Below are 20,338 nucleotides of genomic sequence, written 5' to 3'. Positions count from 1 at the left end.
ATGCATTCCCATCCTACTGGAGTCTACAAAAAGACTGACTCATTTCCCATAGAGCCATAGAGAGAAATGTGGCTGTACAGCCATTGAGATTTAGCTATTGGAGCCAGATTTAAATAATCAACATAGTGATGGTAAATTCTCTGCAAAATCACTGGATCATCCAGTTATCCTGAGGAGCCATACAAAGCACAGAGCAGAAAATATGTTCAATGACAGGAGCACCATGTCCAGATAAAAAGAAGATATTTTAAAAACGATAAATAAAATGGTGAGACAAATGGGACACATGTTTACAATTGGAATCTTACCTGAAACTGCAGAGACAGCCACAGGGACAGATGTTGAGCCGCTAAGCACTTGAGCACTATCTCCAGTCAATTGTTGGGTAGTGTTGCTCTCAGCACGCGTGATAAATTGAGATATTGCGGTCACTGGAACATATATGCTCGTTGTAGGTATGCTCAAGACCTCTAATCTTGAGGTGACTTCAGGTCTGGTCACAAACGCGGTGCTTGGAGTGACTTGAGGTATCTTGGTGATTGGAACAGTCATGGCAACTTCAGGTGTACTGATGGCTGGAGAAGCTGTATCCACTTCATGCTTGGTGCCTGCAGAACTTATGGAATCTTCGGTTTTCATTGTAGCAGTAATATGTTTGGTCACTCCTGGTGTGGCTGTTGCTGCAGTATGTGTGGTCACTTCAGGTGTGATTGTGGCTGCAGTACTTGTACCCACTTGTGGTGTGGACATAGCTTCAATAAATGTTGTCACTTCAGCTGAGGTTGTTGATGTTTCGTTTATGCTAACCTCTGGTTTGCTTGTGACTGAAATACCTTTGCTAACTTCTGATGTGGCTTTTGTACTTGTGGAATCCTTTGGTGTTGCTGTCACTCCCACACTTTTGGTCACACTTTCTGTGATTAAATGGGCATTACCTGTGGTAACATCTGATGTGATTGTACTAGTAGCATTTGTGGTCACCTCAGGTGTGGCTGTGAATGAAGCTCTTGTGGTCACTTCTGTTCTTTTTGTTTTTTGGACATTAGCAGTGTCTTCTGATGTTCTTGTGAATGGTGTACTTGTTAGACTGTTGGAACTGTTCATGCCTTTTGTGGCCGTCTGTGTAGGGATCTTTACCACGGTACCAGTAATCCCTTCTATTGTAGCTGCTTCAACATCAATTGTAGACATTTCTGGTGTGGTTCCAGCTGTTCTAGAACTGCTTGGTACAGTAGTTGTGGTAAAGCCTGTTGTTATTGTTGCTGCAGTACTTGTGACCACATTTTGTGTGGATTGGATGTCAATACTTGTAGACGCTATAGGTGTGGCTGTGACTGCATTGCTTGTGGTAAATCCTAATGTGGTTGAGCCTTTCGTACTTGTAGTCACTTCTGGTCTGGATGTAGTTGGAATAATTGTGGTACTTATGATAAAACTTTGTTCAGTTTTGGCTGTGGTACTTGTTGTAACTTCTGGTTTGATTGTGACTGCTTCAGTTGTGGTAAATCCTGATGTGGGTGTGATAGAATTACCTGTATTCAATTCTGGTTTGGTGACTGTAATACCACTTGTAACATCTGGTATGGGTATGATGACATTGTTTGTTATAGGTTTTGATGAGACTATCACACTACTAGTCAAGTCTGGTGTGGTTGCGGCTGCAGAGCTTATGATCCCCCTTGATGCAGTTGTGACGTCAGCAGTAATGACTTCTTCTGTTCTTTTTGCAGGAACACCTGTGGACTCTTTTGATGTGCTCACATCTGCCCTAAGTGCGGTTCCCTCTGGCTGGGTTGTGGGTGTGGTATGTACGGTAACCAATGTCATGGTGTATGGTTCAGAACCAGTTGCCAATTCTGGTGTGATTGTGGCTGCAGTACTTGAGGTCACCTCTGGTACAATTGAGGCTACAGTATGTGTCCTTGCTTCTGGTGTAGCATTGTTGCTTGTGAAAAGGTCTGATTTGGCTGCATTATTTGTGATAACTTCTAGTACGGTTGTAAATGCAGTGCCCATGGTCAATTCTGGAGCTGTCACATCCGTAGCAATGGTCACCTTTGGTTTGGTTGTAACTGAAAGACGTGCCATGTGTTTCGTCGTGGTGGCTTCCGTGGTACTTGTGTTTCCTTCTTGTGTGGATGATTCTGCTGTATATTTTTGCACTTCTTGAGTGTTAATAACTGCAGTGTGTGTAGGCTCTTCTGGTGTGGCCGTGGCTGCAATGTTTATAACCATTACTGGCTTGGTTGTGGCTGCCGCACTTATAGTCACATCTGAGGTGGAAATGACTGTATTATTTGTGATAATTTCTGTTGTGGTTGACCCTGCAGTACTTATAACCTCTTTTGTTTTAGCAGTAGTACTTGTGATCAATGCTGGGGCTGTGGTAGCTTCAGCTTCTTTTCTGCTCAGAGTATTGTCCGCAATAGCTGTGATCATTACTGGCTCAGTACTCATGGCGAATACTGGTGGCATTGTGAATGCAATATTTGTGGTCACTTTTACTGTTGTTGCTGGAACACTGATGGTTTCTTCTGGTAAGCTTGTGGATATATCATTAGTGTTTACTTCAATTGGGGTTGTTAATGAAGAACTAGGGCTCATTTCTGCAATGGTTGTTGATGTGTAACCAGTAGTCAATTCTGATGTGGTTGTGGCTGAAGAAGTTGAGGTCACTGCACGTATAGTTGTCACTGCAGTACTTGTGTCCCCTTCTAGCATGCTATTGGTAGCTTCTGGTTTGATTGAAGTACTCATAAAGTCTTGTGTAGTCTTGGTTGCAGTACTTGCCAGTACCTCTGGTTTGTTTGTGGTTGCATTACCTGTAGTCACTTCTGATGTGGGGACTGCAGTATCTACAGTCACCCCTGTCATGCTTAAGGCTGATATATATGTGCTTTTCAGCATGGTTATATATGTAGTACTAATGTCCAATACTGTTTTGCCTGTTACGTTAGTGCTTGTAGACATTTCTGGTGTGACAATACCTGTAGTCCTTGTGGTTTCCTCTGCTGTTGCCAAGGAATTGGAACTAATTTCTGGAATGGGTGTGACTGCATCACTTATAGCCACTTCTGACGTTTTTGGGACTGCAGTTTGTGTAGCCATTTCTAGTGTGGGAGAGGTTGCGGTACTAGTAGTCCCTTCTGAACTGGCTGCACTGTTTGTGGTAGTTTTCGGTATGGTGGAGGTTTGTGTACTTGTAGTATTTTCTAGTTCTTGTGTGAGTTCATTATCTGTGGTCATTTCTGGCATGGTTGTGGCTGGAGCAGTTGTGTCCAATGTGTGTGTGGGTGTGACTGTTATACCTTTGGTGCCTTCATATGTGGTTTCAAATGCATTGCTTAAAGTCACTTCTTTTGTAGTTAATGCAAACACTCCTGTATTCTCTTTATGTGTACTTGTGGCTGAAGTAGTTGTAGTTCCGTCTGGTGTAGATGAAACCCCAGTACTTGTGGTAATGTTTGGCATGGTTGTAACTGCATTAATTGCTGTGACTTTTCTTGTGGTTAGGACTTCATTACTTATGGTAACATCTGTCGTGGAAGCCCCTGGAGGGATGGTGATATGTGTGACATTTTGTTTGGTTGGGAACGCTGAGCTCGTGGTAACATCTGCTGTAGTTGTGTTCAATTCTGGTTCATTTACAACAATGAGTGTGGCACCCTGTGGTATAGTTATGACAGCATTTCCTGTCATAAATGCTGGTGTTGTTGTAGCTGCAGTATTTGTGGTAACCTCTGATGTCGGTGTGTCCACTGTGCTCATGACCACTTCTATTGAAGCTGCTACTTTAGTACTTGTGGATACTTCATTTGTAGTTGTTGTTGGAACCCTTGTGGTCTCAACTGGTATGCTTGTGATTTTAGAAGTTGTGGTAATTTCTGATTTGGTTGTGTCTGCAGAGCTTGTGTTTGCTTCTGTTATTGCTGCATTACTTGAGGTCATGCTTGTTGTAAAGGTGGCCACAGGACCGGTGCCTGCTTTTGGTGTGATAGTGGATGTGGTAATTCTGATAGCTTTTGTTGTGGTTACGATACCTGTGGTAATGTCAGGTGTGGTATTAACTGTGGTACTTTTGGTAACATCTGCTGTGGTTGTAGCTGCTTCTGGTTTGGTGATGGCTGCAGGACTTGTGATCTTTTCTGGTATTCCTGTGGCTGATGCACCTATGGTCACCTGTATTGTGGGTTTTGAACCAGAACCTTTCATTGCTTCTGTTGAGGTCATGGTAGAATTACTTGTTGCAGATTCTGGTGTTATTTTGGCAGCAGTAAGCATTGTTGCCTCTGGTGTAGGTGCTAGTACCGCACTTGTGCCTGCTTCTGTTGGGGCTGTATTGCTTGTGATAACTTCTAATTTAGCTGTGGATGAATCACTTATGATAACGTCTTCTATAATCTTGACTTGAGAGCTTGTGGTTCCTTGTTTTCTTGGTGCAGAGCTAGTGCTAACTTCTAGTGTGAAGGGTAAATTACCTATGGTCAGGCCTGATATGGGTATGGGTGGGTTACTTGAATCTTCTGGTGTGATTGCAGCTCTAGTCCTTGTGATATCTTTAGTTGTAATAGGCACTGCAGCACTTGCAATCTCTTCTGGAATTGTTTTGACTTCCAAACTTCTTGTAACCTTTGGTCTGTTTGAAGCTTCGTTACCTTTTATTGATTCTGTTGAGGATTCTGTAGTTGTGGTCATATCTGGTGTGGTTGAAGCTGAGGTACCTATGGTGAGTTCTGGGCCAGTTGTGAATGCGACAACAGTGATCATTTGCGATGTAGTTATGGCTGGTGGAGTCGTAGTGACCTCAGTATTTGTGGTCCCTTCTGGTGTGCTTTCAACTGTGTTATTTGTGGGCACTTCCATTTTCGATGCAGGCAAATCCTCTGGGGTGTTTTCTAATGTATTTGTGACCACCTTACTTCTGGGACCTCCTGGTGTAGTTGAGACTGTGGGAGGTATTGTTGCACCCAATGTGGTTAAAAAAATTGAGGTCACTTCTGCTATGGATGTTGCTCTAGTACTTCTTTGGTCATCTTGCTCGCTTGTGGCTGCAGTCATTGTCGTAACCCACTGTGTAACTGTGTTAACTGTGGTATCTTCAGCTGTTGTTGTGAATGCAATACCTCTGGTCAATTCTGTTTGGGATACTGCCATATCTGTGGACAACAGTGGAAAGGTTATGGCTTGACTACTTGTCATAAATTCTGGTGTGGTCATAATTGAGGTACCTTTGGTAATTTCTCGTGGGGGCATGGTTCCAGTACTTGTGGCGTCTTCTGATGTGGCTGTTGAAGCACCTCTGATTGTTTCAGTTGCAGCTTTGTTACTTGTAGTAGTGATTTTGTTTTCATTACTTGCAGTTTCTTCTTGTGTATTTGGGGATGCACTGTTGATGCCTGTTTTTGGCTGGGCTCCAGTACTTAAACTCATTTCTGGTTCCACTGTGACTGGAGTACTTGTAGTTACTTCTGTTGTGATTTCAAACACAGCTCTGCTGGTCATATCAGCTGCTGCTGCAAAGGCATTAGTTGCTGTTGAAACATGTGTGGCATCTTCCAGTATGAAAGTAGCTGCAGTACCTTTGGTTATCCTCTTTGTACCTTTTATTGCATAAGCTGTGATCATATCCATTGTAATTGTGGTTTCATGGCTTGTAGTACGTGGTGTGGTTGTGATTGGAGTAAATGTTTGGAGTTCTGGCATGAATATTGGTGTGGCACTTGTGAAGACCTCTAGGTCAGTGGCGGCTGAGGTACTTGCAGTAACTTTTGATATGGGTTTGGTCACAATATTTGTGCTAACATTTGGTGCAGTCGTGGCTACAGCACTTGTGGCCATTTGTAAAGCTGTACTTGTGGTAACTACCAGGGGAATTGTAGCTGTAGTGCAAGTGGTAACCTCCAGTGGAGGTGTGTTTGCAACGGTCATGTGCTTTTCTAAGGTGGACCTGGCTGCATTTTCTGAGGTGATGCCTAGTGTAGTGCCTCCAGTATTTTTGCTACTTTTTGGTGTAGTGGTCACTACTGTACTTAAGGCCTCCTCTGTTGTGTTTGTGGATTTAGTGCCTGTAATAATGTCTGGTGTGGTTTGGAGCACAATATTTGAATTACCATCTGGTGTAGTTGTGTTTGCATTACCTTTTCTGGTGCCTGTTGTTGTGGCTACAGTTTGAATGGGGACCTCTGGAGTGATTATTTTTGCTGTATGTGGGTTTACTTCAGGTGTTGATGTAGCGGAAATACTTTCTGACACTTCTAGTTTTGTTTTACTTGTGGTACTTGTGGTACTTGTGGTTAATTTTGACCCAGTTTCTATTACTAAACGTTTGGTACCTTCTGGTTTAGTAGTTACTACAGAACTTATGGAAACCATTGACTTGTTTGTCTGTGAAGATTCTATGGTTACATCTGAGGAGGTTGTGGCCACAGAATCTGTGGTTGAAGTTATTGTACCTGTGGTCATATCTGCTGTAGTTCTGTCTGCAAAGCCTGTTGTCACCTCTGGGCTCGTTATGGGTACAGTAGTTGCACCTTCATATATAGTTGTGGCTGTCAAACGTGTGGACATTTCTGGTGTTGTTATGGTTGTAGTACGTATGGCCACATCCATTGTGGGTTTAGCTGTAGTGTTTTCAGGGACTTCTGATGTGCTTATTTCTGTAGCACTTAAGGCCAGTTTTAACGTGGTCTCAGCTTCAAAACCTGTGGTCACTTCTGGCGTGGTTGATTGAATGATATTTGTGTAACCATGCAGTGCAGTTGTTGCTTCAATACTTTTGGTTATTTCAGGTGTGATTGCAGCTGCATTATCTCTGGATATAACTGTTGTTGTTGCGTCTACAATACTTGTCATACTTCTTCGAGCTGTTGCTGCAGTGCTTGTCATGACTTTTGTTGTGGGTTTGGCAGAAATTATTGAGGCACCTTCTACTGTGTCTGTGACTCCAGTACTTGTCCCATGTGTATTGATTACAGTATGTATGCCCATGGTGGCTGTGGTTGCAGCAGCAAAACCTGTTGCAGCTGTAGTGCTACCCGTCATTTCTGTTGTAGGTTTGACTGCAATACTTGCATCTTCTGTGGTGGTTTCTTCTGAAGAATTTATGGTCATTTGTGGCATGGTTGTGGCTTCAGAATGTGTGGTCACATTTCTAGTGGTTGTGGTTGCACTACTTCTACTACTGTCTGTCAAGGTTGTGGCTGCAGCAATATTGGTTATTTCCAGTTTGTTGGAAGCTGCAGTAAATCTGGTCTCTCCTGGTGTGTTTCCGGATGTAATATTTCCAATCACCTGTGGCATAGTTGTCACTATGAAACTAGTGCCATCTTCTGGAGCAGTCACGACCACTGAACTTGTGGGCATTGTAATGTTTTCAGAGCTTACTGTTACATTTTGGATAACTGTTGTTTCAGAAATTGATTTTGGTCCTGTGGTTGTGGATGCAGGACGTTTGGCCAATTCTGGTGTTGTTGTAACCAGGGTCGAATTAGTACTATCCTCTGATGATTTTGTATCTGCAGCAGTTGTGGTCACCTCTGGTGGTGCTGTAGTTGCAGTGTGTGTGATCACGTCTTGTTCATTTGTGAGCAAAATACCTGTGTTTGCTTTGGGTATAGGTTTAGATGGCACGCCTTTGTTAGATTCTGCTGTACTTGTGGCTTCAGTTATTCCAGTAAGATCTTTTTTGGCTGTTGCTGATGTATTTGTAGTCATCTCTAGTGTGGCTGCAGCTGATGTGGATGTGGCTCTATCTTTCAACGCTGTTAAAGTGGAAGAGCTTTGTGTCACTTCTGTTGTGGATTTGGCTGTAGTACTCATAGCTTCTGTTGTGGTTGTGTTTGCAAAAAGTATGTTAACATGTGGTGTGGTTACATTGGCAAAACCTTTGGTCCGTTCTCCTGTGTCATATGCTTCTGAACTCACGGTTACTTCTGTGGCTGCAGTACTTGTGGATATTTCTGCCATGGGCGTGGCTGTTATTGTAAAAACTGGTGTGGTTACGGCCTCAGGGTGTGTGGTCGCTGTTGTCGTTGAGTAAACAAAGCTTGTAATCCCTCCTGAGATAGAATTGCTGGTCACTTCTTTGATTGAGGCTCCAGTGTTTGTACTATCTTCTGGCAAGGATGAGGATGAAGCGTTAGGTGTCATTTGTGAATTTGTTATGGAGGCACTTGTGGACACCTCTGCAGATTTGTTTGTTGCTGTACTTCCAATTGCTGATAGTGTTGCTGTGGCTGCAGAATTTGTGCTCACTTCTGCTGTGGCTGTCCCTGTAAAGTTTGTTGAAACGTTCTCTCTGGTTGTGACTGCCATACTTGTCGTGATTTCTGGCTTGGGTGTAAGTACAACCCTTGTGTTACTTTCTGTTGTAGTCGTGGTAACTGAATGCATATCCACTTCCAACAGTGTCGTGGTTGCATAAGTTGTGGTAAATTCTTGTGTGTTTGTGGCGCTATGATTTGTTGGCATAGCTGTAGGTACAAAACTTGTGCTGCCATCTGGTGCAGTTATGGACATAGAATGTGTGTTTATTTCTGGATTTGCTGTGGTTTCAGTGCTTGTGGTCATTTCTGGTGTTGAAGTCGATGCAGTAGTTGCTCTCCCTTTTAGTGCAGTTGGTAAATCTGGACTTGTGATTACTTCTGAAGTGTTTGTGTCTGCCCTGCTTGTGATCACCTCTTGGGTGGCTGTGGATGAAGTACGTGTGGTTGAATGTGTGGTGATGTCTGTTGTAGGTGTGACTGCAGTACTCTGGGAATCATTTAGTACAAATGTGGATTTTGTTATAGTTGTAACATCTAGTGTGGCTCCTGTTGCATTACTTGGGTTCACTTCTGATGTAATTGCGGCTGTGCTTTTTTCAAACAGGTTTGTAGATGCAGTACCTCCTGTCATGACTGGTGTGCTTTTGGCTGAAAAGCCTGTGGTCAATTCTGGAGTTACTTTTGCTGCTGCACTTGTGATCATTCCTTTTGTGTGTGTGGCTGAATCTGTGGTCCCTTGGAGGGTGGTAGTGACCTTATTACTTCTGCTTGCGTCTAGTGTAATTGTAAATGCTGTACTTAAGGATATGTCTGGGATCTCTTTGGCCGCTGTTCTTATGGTCCCTTCTTGTGTGGCAGTGGGAATGGTAGAAACCTTTGGAGTGGCTGTGTCTGCAGTGTGTAAGGTAAATGCTGGTGTGGTTGTGAATGCAATGCTTGTAGTAACCTCTGGTATACTTGTAGTGATAGAATGAGAGGTCACATCTGCTGTGGTTGTGTCCAATGAACCTGTAGTGACCTCTAATATTGCTTTGGCTCCAGAACCTGTGGTTGCGTCATGTGTGCTTGTGCCTTCAGCGCCCATTCTACCTTCTAGTATGGTGGTGGCTGCATGCCTTATGGTAGTATTTGCTGTAGTTGTGACTGCAGTACTTGAGGTCACTTCTGGTGTCGGTGTGAGTGTAATATGAGTGCTATATTCTGGTGTGGTTGTAGCTGCAGCTCTGTTGCTGAGGTATGGTGTGGATGTTGTTGTAGTATTTGCCGTCAGTTTAGATGTTACAAAAGCTGTAATACCTATGGGGACAGGAGGTGTGGTTGCAGCTGTAATATGTGCAAACATATTTGGTGTGGTTGTGGATACCATATATGTCATACTTTCTTGTGCTTTTGTAGCTCCAGTGATTGTCATCACTTTGCCTTTGGATAGAGCTGCAGAATGTCTGGTCACTTCTGGTGTTGTCATAAAACCCTTACTCGTATTTACTTTTCCTATAGTAGTTCCTGCAACGCTTATCAAATCTCCTGTGGTTATTGCTGAAGTGTGTGAACTGATTTCATACACACTTGTGACTAAAGCAGGGGTGGCAATGGCTGGTTGCTTTGCAGTTGTTTTTGTGGTAATCTTTCCCATTGGTTGCTCTGTAGTATGTGTATTCACCTCTGCTGTGACTGCAGTCGAAATATCTGTGGTTAATTCTTCTGCAGTGATGACTGCTGTAGTTGTGGCCCCTTGAGGTGTGCTAATGACTACAAAATGTGTGGTCTCCCCTAGAGTTGCTTTGGTTGTCAAACTCAGTACCTCTTCCATGGATTTGGCGGTAGTGTTTTGGATCACTTCTGGAGTGTCTGTGATATTTATGCTAGTTTCAAGGTTAGTGGTGGCAGCAGTGCTTATGGTAACTTTTTGTGTGGTTGCGGGAGCAGTAACTCTAATAACATCTAGCATGGCTGTGAGTCCATTATTTGTCCTACCTTCTGGTATGCTTGTAGAATCAGCTCTTGTTTTATCCTCTAGTGTGGATGTTGCTGCTATAGCTGTGATCCCTTTAGGTGCTGTTGTAGCTACAATACTTGTAGGAGTGGTCACAGCTGTAATACTTGCAGAAATGTCTGCTTTGGTTGTTGCAACAATACCTATTGTCTCTTCTGGTGATGTAGCTGTGTTTCTATTGTATTCTCCTATGGTAAATTCTGAAGAACTTATGGCCACCTCAGGTGTGGTTGTGATTTCAGAACTCTTGTTAACTTCTTTTGTGGTTGTTGATGCAGCACTTGTGGTCATTTCCCGTATGGACGGCACGGAAGAACTCATGGCCCCCTTTCCTCTAGGTGTTGCCATGATTCTTGCACTCATTTCTGGCAAGGCTGCAGTTGCATCACTTGTGCTAATTTCTGGTTTGGTTGTAGCATCACCTGTGGGCAATTCTGGTGTTGTTGTGGCTGTCCAGGTTGGGATCCCTCCTTGTGTGGTTTCAGATATGGTACTTGTAGACAATTCACGTATGCTTGTGGCTGTGAAACGCGACATCACTTCCAGTGAGTCTTTTTCAGTGGGACTTCTGGTCATTTGCGGTGTGCCTGCCATATTTGTATTATCTTCCAGTATGGTAGTGAATGTGGTGGTTATGATACTTTCATGTGTATTAATGGCAGCAGTACCTGTGGTCTCTTCAGGTATTGCTGTGAGTACAATATTCGTGTTACCTTCTGGGATGGTTGCAACTGTGACTGCAGTTCTTGCACTACTTTCAGGTGTGGATGTTACTGATGTGCTTGTGGTCCCATTAGGCTTTGTTGCATATTTAATACTCATACTCAATTCTGGTGATTTTGGAGCAGTACTACTTGTTGAAAGGTCTGATGTTGTTGCAGCTACACGTATGGTAGGTTTTTTTGTTGTTGTAACAGTTGAGCTGGTCACTTCCTTTGCTGAGGTAGAACTGATGGCCGCTTCATTATCTATATTAATCTTTGCCACTGTTACCTCAGCAGCACTGGTGGTCATTTCTGGTTTAGTTGTAAGTGCACCGTTGGTCCCTTTTGGAGTTGCGGTGACCACTGTAATTGTGTCCCATTCTTGCGCAGATATGGATGAGGTACCTTTAGTAACCAGTGGTGTAATTGTGGCTCCAGTACTTGGCATACTTACTGGTGTATCTGTGGGTGTGATATTTGTGAACGATTCTGGTCTGCTTTTAGATGCAGAACTTGTGGTCACATCTGGCATGGTTGTGTCTTCTGACATTGTGGTGCCTTCTAATGTGGTTGTGTTCACCTTTGCACTGGTAGTTTGCTCCAAGCTTGCACTCCCTGTCTCTGAACTGTTGACTGCAAACGATTTTGTCATGTCTTCTTTGCCTGCAAATACAGCACGTGTGATCACATATGGTGTGTTTTGTGCTACAGAATATGTGCTAACGGCTGTAGTTGTGAATGCTGTTCTTGTAGTAACTTCTGGAGATGTTGAAGCTTCCACACTTGTGATCATTTCCTGTGTGACTGTGGAGTCATTACTTGTATTAACCTCTGACATGGTTAAGGCTGAAATACCTGAGGTAGACTCTGGTGTATTTGTGGGTGCAATACTTGTGGTATGCTCTTGGAGACCTGTCTGTACAACATGTGTGGTCCCCCGTGGGTCCGGTATGTCTGCTAAACCACTGGTCAGTTCCAATATTCCTGTGGCTATAGAATGTGTGGTTATTGCTAGTGTGGTTTTGGTGACAGTACGTCTGGTCTCTGCTGGTGTGCCTACAACGTTTGTGCTTTCTAGTATACTGGTGACTGCAGGGATTTTAGTAGCTTCTGATGAGGCTGTTGCAGCAGAACTTGTGGTTACTTCTCTTGAGGTTGTTACTGCAGAAAGTGTGATCACTTCTTTTGAAGATTGTGCTGCAGAGAACACAATCAATTCTCCTCTATTTGTGGAAGTAGTACTTGTACTGCTTTCTGGCACGGTTGTGGCTGCAACACTGATGTTCATTTGTGGTTTGTTTGTAGCTGCATATGTGTTCATTTCTGGTATTGGTGTATATCCCATACTTGTGTTTACTTTCTGTGTGGCTGTGTTATCCATACTAACTTCTGGGATACTCTTGGCTGCATATGTACTTGAGATAACTTCTAATGTGTTTGTTGGTGCAGTACGTTTGAGTTCCTCTGGTGTGCTTATAACTTCTGCACTCATGGACACTGCTGGGGTGGTTTTGCCTGTGAAATGTGTGGTCCCTTCTAGTGTGGTTTTAACAGCAGGATTTCTGGTTACATCCAGTGTGCCTACCATATTTGTGTTACTTTCCAGATAATAGGTGACTGCAGTGCTTATGGTACCTTCTGGTATTTCTGTGGTAGTAGTGCTTGTGGTCACCTCTGGTGTGGTTGTGAGTACAATAGCTTTACTACCCAATGGTGTACTCGTGTCTGCAGACCTTGTACTACCCTCTTGTGTGGCTGTTGGTGCTATACCTGTTGTCCCTTTCAGCGTTGTTCTAGGTACAATAATAGGAGTTACTTCATGTGTTGTTGCAACTGAAATGCCTATCACAATGTCTAGTTTGGTTGTGGCTACAATACCCATTGTACTTTCTTGTGCATTTGTAGCAGCTGTACTTGCAGTTACTTCTTCTGTGGTTAGCGCTATATCATTTCTAGTCACTTCTTTTGTGGGTGTGACTTCAGAATGCATGGTTACATCTGCTGATGTTGTTGCTACAGAACTCATGGTAATTTCCCCCCTGGTTGGTGTTGGAAAATGTATAGAACTTTCTCCTTCTTTTGTGGCTTCAGTAGAATTATTTTCAGTCATGGTTGTGGCGGCAAAGCTGATGTTCATTGCTGGCTTGGTTGCAGCTAGACCATTAGTCACTCCTGGGGTTGCTGTGGCTGCTGTGCTTGTGGTCACCTTTTGTGGGGGTGTGGATGAGGCACCTTTATTTCCATGTGGTGTCATTGAAGTTACAGTACTTGATGCAATTCTTGGTGTGTTTGTGGGTGAATTTTTTGTGGCATTATCTTGTCTGCTGGTAGCTGATGATCTTGTGATCACTTCTGCTGCAATGTTGTCCTGTGAACTTGTAGTTACTTCTAATGTGGTGGTGGATGCAGAACCTGTGCTCACCTTTGTTGTTGTAGTGTCTTCAGTATCTGTTTTTACTTCCAGTAAGGTTGTGCCTGCAAAGGTTGTTGTTACCTCTCTTTTCACTGTGATTGCAGCACTTGTGAGCACGTCTGGTGTGCTTTTGACTAGAGAATGTGTGCTATCTTCTGGTGTAATTGTGATTGCATTGCTTGCAGCCATGCCAGCTGATGTTGTAGTTGCAATACTTGTGGCCACGTCTTGGGTGACATTGGAAGCATTACTTGTAGTTGCCTCTGATGTGGTTGAGTCAGTAGCACTTGAGGAAACACCTGGTGTGTTTGGGGGTGTAATGATTGTGGTATTCTCTGGAAGGCGTGTTAGTGCAGCATGGACGGTCTCTTCTTCTTTCGTTGTACCTGGAGAACCTCCGGCTATGTCTAATGTTGTTGTGGCTGTGGAATCCGAGGAAACGTCTAGTGTGGTTTTGGGGATAGTACCAATATTTGTGCTATGTGCACTGCTGATAGCAGGGATTTTAGTAGCTTGTGGTGTGGTTGTTGCAGCAGAAACCATGATTACTTCTCTTGTTGTTGCTGCAGAACTGATGGTCACTTCTCTTGTGGATGGTGCTACGGAACTCACATTCACTTCTTCAGCGAAGTCCTTGGTTATGATTGTAACACTAGTGACCATTTCACCTTTGGTTGTATGTGCACCTAGAGTCCCTTCTGGAGTTGCTGTGGCCATAATACTTATGTCCCATTCTTGTATGGGTGTGGATGGGGTACCTTTATTTACCAGTGGTGTCATTGTGACTTCAGAACTTGACATAATCACTGGTGAGTTTGAGGGTGTGATATTTGTGGTATTTTCGGGTCCCTGTGTAGCTGCAGACATTTTCTTAACATCTGGTGTGTTTGTGTCTTCTGAACTTGTGGACACTCCCGGTGAGTAGGTGCCTGCAAAACGTGTTGTCACTTCTTTGTCTGTCAGCACAGTACTTGTGGAAACATACGGTATGCTTCGAGTTACAGAATGTGTTCTCAACTCTGGCATAGTAGTGAATGCTGTGCTTGTGGTCACTTCTGGAAATGCTGTTGCTGCCATACTTGTAATCACTTCTTGTGTGACTGTGTATGCTTTAGTTGTAGTAAGCTCTGATGTGGTTGCAGTTGTACTACTTGTGGTAACCTCTGGTCTGTTTATTGGTGCAATACTTGTAGTATGCTCTGATAGAATTGTTGATTCGGAATGTGTGGTCACTTCTGGTTTGATTGCATCTGCTGAACTTCTGGTCATGTCTAACATTGTCATGACTGTGGAATTAGTGGTCATTTTGAATGGGGTTTTGTTGATTCTACCTGTGGTGGCTGATGGCATGCGTACAATATTTGTGCTACCTCCTACTGTATTGGTGACTACAGGGAATTGAGTAGCTTTGGGTGTGGTTGTTGCAGCAGCTCTTACGGTAACTTCTCTTGTGGTAGTTCCTCCATGACTTGTCACTTTTTTTGTTGGCTGTGCTGCAGAGCTCATGGCAAGTTCTAATTCTGTTTTGCCAGCAGTACTTGGACTACTTTCTGTCATGGTTGTTGCCACAGCACTGATGCTCATTTCTGGTTTTGGTGTAGCTGTGTTTGTTGTCACTTCAGGAATTTGTGTATCCCATGTGCTTGAGGTCACCTCTTGTGGGGCTGTGGTACTTGAACTATTTTTTGGAATGCTTTTGTCTGTAGTATTTGTACTTAAGGTAACATATAGTGAGTTTGTGGGTGAGCTATGTGTATTGTCCTCGGGGGTGCTTATAGCTGTCATGCCCATGGACACTCCTGGGGTGGTTGTGCCTGTGGAATATGTGGTCGCCTCTATTGTGGTATTGGAATCAGGATTCCGGGTCACTTCTAGTGTGCTTAAAATATTTGTGTTACCTTCTAGGGTATCGGTGACTGAAGTGGTTATGGTACCTTCTGTTGTTTTTCTGGCAATAGTACGTGTGGTAACCTCTGGTTTGATTGTGAGTACAATAGTTGTAGCACCTGTTGGAATGGTTGTAGCTGCATAACCTGTGCTATCCACTTGTGTGGTTGTCATTGTTGCACTTGTGTTCACTTTAGGTGCTGTTGTAGCCACAATACTTGTAGCCACTTCAGGTGTGGTTGCAACTGTAACACTTGTCAAAATATCTGGCTTGGTTGTGGCTACAATACCTATGGTACTTTCCTGTGGTGTGGTAGCAGCTGTTTGTCCAGTTACCTCTCCTGTAGTTAAGGCTAAACCACTTCGAGTCACTTCTATTGAGGTTGAAACATCAGAATGCATGGTTACTTCTGCTGAACCTGTTGCTACAGAACTCATGGTCATTTCTCCTGTAGTTGGTCTTGCAGAACCTATAGTGATTTCTTCTTCTGTTATGGCCAACGTAATTGTATTATTTTCTGGCATAGGCGTGGCTGTGGAACTGGTATCCATGTCTGGTTTGGATGTACCTGCACCTTTGGTAACCTCTTGAGCTTCTGTGGCTGCTATGCTAGTGGTCACATGTTGTGTGGATGTGGATGAGGATTCTTCATTTCCTTGTGATGCCACTGTGGCTGCACTTCTTGATGTAATCAATGGTGTGTTTGTGGGTGAAATATTTGTGGTTGTTTTTGGTCTGCTAATAGTTACGGGACTTTTGGTCACTTCTGGTGTGGTTTTATATTCTGAATTTAGAGTCATGTAAAATGTGGTTCTGGGTGCATGCCTTGTCCTCACCGTTGCTGTGGTAGTTTCTTCTGGGCTCTCTTTCACTTCTGGTAAGGTTGTGCCTGTAAACCGTGTTGCCACCCCTTCATTGACTGTGATTACAGAACTTGTGATCACATCTGGTGTGTTTCTGGCCACAGACTGTGTTCTACCTTCTGGTGTAATTGTGAATGCTGTGCTTGTAATAACTCCTGGCATACTTGTGGCTACATTTTGTGTGATTGTGGATGCATTGCTTGTAATAGCCTCTGTTGTGGTCGAGGCTGTAGTACTTGATGTAACCTCTGATGTGTGGCTGTGCTCTGGAAGGCTTGTTAGTCCAGAATGTTTTGTTATTTCCAGTTTACTTGTATCTGCTGAAGCTTGGGTCGTGTCTAATATTGTTGTTGCTGCGGAATTTGTGGTAACGTCTATTGTGATTTTGGCTACAATACTCCTGTCCTCTGATGTTGTCCCTATGCTACTTGTGCTACCTTCCAGTGTACTAGTAATTGCTAGGGTTTTATTGGCATTTGGTGAGGATTTTGTAGCAGAACTAATTTTTACTTCTGTTGTTGTTACTGCAGAATGTGTGGTCAGTTCTCTTGTGGGTGTTGCTGCAGGGCTCATTTTCACTTCTACTTCATTTATGGCAGCCACACCCGTACTACTATCTAGAAAGCTTGCAGCCACAGCACTGATGCTCATTTCTTGTTTGCTTGTCGATGTATTTGTGGTCCCTTCTGGTATTGGTGTATTTCTCACACTTGTGTTCACTTCTTGTGTGACTGTTGTACTTGTACTAATCTCTGGGCTATATAAGGCAGCATTATTTGTACTTGATGTAACTTCTAGCGTGTTTGTGGTGAAACTACGTTTGGCCTTATCTGGTGTGCTCGTAGCTACTGTACTCATGAATATGGCCCACATGGTTTTGTCTGTGAAACGTGTGGTTGCTTCTGGTGTAGTTTTAACAGAAATATTCCTGGTTACTTCAGGTGTGCCTACAATATTTGTATTACCTTCTAGTGTGTTAGTGACAGCAGCACTCATTGTACCTCCTGGTGTTCTTCTGGGCACTTCTGATGTGGTAGTGAGTACAATAGCTGTGCTACCCGATGGAATAGTTGTGACTACCGTCTGTGTACTATCCTCTTGTGTGACTGTTGTGATTGCACTCGTGGTACCTTTAGGTATTGTTGTAGCTGCAATGCTTGTAGGCACTTCGGGTAAAGTTGAATCTGCAATAATTGTCAAAATGTCTTGTTTTGTTATGGCTACAATACCTTTGGTACTTCTTTGTGATGTTTTAGCGGCTGTGCTTCTAGTTACTTCTCCTATTGTTAGGTCTACAGCACCTCTAGTCACTACGTTTGTGGTTATGCCTTCATAATACATGGTTAGTTCTGCTGAGGTTGTTGCTTCCAAACTCATGGTCATTTGTCCTGTTGTTGGTGCTGCAGAACCTGAACTCACATCTTCTTCTGTTATGGCTCCAGTACTTGTATTACCTTCTGGCATGGTTGTGGCACTAGAGCTGGCGCTTTTTTCTGCTGTGGTCGTAGCTCCACCTTTGGCCCCTTCTGGAGATGCAGTGACTGTTGTACTTGTGGTCACTTCTTCAGTGGGTGTGGAAGAGGTACCGGTATTGACTTGCGCCGTCATTGTAGCTGCAGCACTTGACACAATCACTGGTGTGTTTGTGGGCATATTATTTGTGGTATTTTCTGGTATGCTGGATTCTGCAGAACTTGTTGTAACTTCTGCTATGGTTGTGTCTTCTGAAACTGTGATCACATCTAATGGGGTTGTGCTCACCTTTGTTGTTATAGTGTCTTCGGTACTTACTGTATTTTGTGGCAGGGCTGTGCCTGAAAAACCCGTTGTCATCTCTCCGTTGACTGTGATGGCAGCACTTGTGGTCACATCGGATGTGTTTTTGGCTACCGAGGGTGTTCTGTCTTCTGGTGTATTTGTGAATGCGTTTCTTACAGTCACATCTTCAGATGCTGTAGCTGCCAAACTTGAGGTCACTTTGTGTGTGACTATGGATGTATTACTTGTAGTAGTGTCTAGTGTGGTTGTGGTTGTAGTGCTTGAGGTAACCTTTGGTGTATTTGTGGGTGCAATCATTGTTGTATAATCTGGGATGCTTGTCTGTTCAGAGTGTGTAGATATTTCTAGTTTGGTTGCACCTGCTGAACTTCTGGTCATGTCTAATATTGTTGTGGTTGTGGAATTTGCGGTAATGTCTAGTGTGGTTTTGTTCATACTACTTCTGGTCTCTGCTTGTGTGCCTACAATATTATTTGTGCTACCTTCGAGTGTACTCGTTGCTGCAGGGTTTTTTGAAGGTTCTGGTGTTGTTGATGCTGCAAAACTCATAGTTACCTCTATTGGTGCTGTTACTGCAGAACCTATGGTTACTTCTTGTGTGGATGATGCTACAGAACTCAGTGCCACTTCTTCAATTATGGCTTCTTTACTTGTTTTAATTTCTTGCATGTTCGTGATTACAGTACTAGTGGCCATTTCTGGTGTGGTTGTTAGGGCAACCATTGTCCCTTTTGTGTCCGTTGTACTTGTGGGCAATTCCTGTGTAGATGTGGATGAGGTACCTTTATTTACCAGTGATGACATTGTGGCTGCAGAACTTGGCGTAGGTATTGATGGGCTTGTGGGTGTGATATTTGAGGAAGTTTCTGATCTTCTGATAGTTGCAGAACTTGTGGTGACATTTGGTGTGTTTGTGCCTTCTGAACTGGCAGTCACTTCTGCTGTGGTTGGTGCTGCAGAATTCACCTTTGCTCTGTTAGTGTCGTCAGAGACTGTGGTCACATCTGCTGAAGCAGTGACTTCAAAACTTGCTGTCCCTTCTTTGTCTGTGAGCACAGCACTTGTGATCACATATGGTATGCTTGGGGATGAGGAATCTGTGCTACCTTCTTGTGTAGTTTTGAATAGTGCCCTCGTGGTCACTTCCAGAGATTCAGTGGTTGCCATGCTTGTGATCACGTTTTGTGAGACTGTGGATGCATTACTTATAGCAATCTCTGATTTGGTTGTAGTACTTAAGATAACCCCTGGTGTGTTTGTAGGTGCCATACCTGCAGTAAGCTCTGGAAGGCTTGTGGATTCAGGACGTGTTTTTGCCTCTGGTTTGATTGTGTCTGCTGGACTTCTGTTCATGTCTAATAGTGTTGTGGATGTGGAATTTGAGGTCATTTCAAGTGTGGGCTTGGTGACAGAACCTCTGGGCTCTGCTGGCGTGCCTGTGATATTTGTGCTACCTTCTAGAGTACCAGTGACTTCAATGAATTCAGTACCTTCGGGTGGGGTTGTTGGAATGCCACTCATGTTTTTTTCTCTTGTGCTAATTATTGCAAAGCTCGTTGTCACTTCCTTTGTTGATGGTGCTGCAGAGCTCATGGCCACTTCTCTTTCAGCTGTGGCAGCAGTACTTAAACTACTTTCAGACAAGGGTGTTGATGGAACACTGATTATCATTTCTCTTTTATTTGTAGCTGTATCTGTGGTCTTTTCTGGTATTGCTTTGTCTCCTGTAGTTGTGTTCACTTCTTGTGTGGTCGTTTTACTTGCACTTATCTCTGGGCTGATTTTTGCTGCAGTATTTGTACTTGAGGTATCTTCTTGTCTGTTTGTGTGTGCACTGCCTTTGGTCTCCTCTGGCACACCTGTAGCTGCCATACTCATGGACACTGCTGAGGTGGCGGTGCCTGGGAAATGGGTGGTTGCTTCTAGTCTGGTTTTGGCATCAGGATTTCTAGTCACTTCCAGTGTGCCTGCAATATTTGTGTTACCTTCTAGCGTATCAGTGACTGCAGTGGGTATAGCACCTTCTGGTGTTTTCCTGGCAGTAATGCTAGTGGTCACCTCTGGTATGGTTGTGAGTACAATGGTTGTGCTACCAGTTGAAGTGTGTGTAGCTGCAGTCCTCGTGCTTCTCAGTTGAGTGGCTGTTCTTGCTGCTCTTGTGGTTATTTTAGGCGGTGCTGTAGCAAAAATACCTGTGGTCGCTTCAGGTGTAATTGCAACTGTAACACTTGTCAAAACGTCATTTTTTATTGTAGTTTCTTGTTCTGCAGCATTAGCTGTGCCTCCAGTGACTTTTCCTGTGGTTAACGCTATACTACTTCTGATCACTTCTTTTGTGGTTATGTCTTCTGAATTATTGGTTTCTTCTGCTGATATTGTTGCTACAGAACGCATTGTCATTTCCCATGTATTTGGTACTGCAGAAGTCGTAATA

General features: G+C 43.6%; 1 protein-coding gene across 1 annotated transcript in view; it reads right to left on the bottom strand.

The window, feature by feature from the left end:
- The window catches only part of LOC138497717 (mucin-3B-like), a 39,006-nt gene that overhangs the window by 177 nt on the left and 18,491 nt on the right, over window positions 1-20,338 (bottom strand). Inside the window, exon 2 of the mRNA XM_069621384.1 lies at window positions 309-20,321. Within this exon, the coding sequence (XP_069477485.1) occupies window positions 309-20,321 (20,013 nt within the window). The remainder of the gene's footprint in view (window positions 1-308; window positions 20,322-20,338) is intronic.

Source organism: Ambystoma mexicanum, chromosome 1p, assembly GCF_040938575.1.
Source record: "Ambystoma mexicanum isolate Mex_15411 chromosome 1p, UKY_AmexF1_1, whole genome shotgun sequence".
Classification (NCBI taxonomy): domain Eukaryota; kingdom Metazoa; phylum Chordata; class Amphibia; order Caudata; family Ambystomatidae; genus Ambystoma; species Ambystoma mexicanum.
This window is presented reverse-complemented; position numbering and strand designations above follow the sequence as displayed.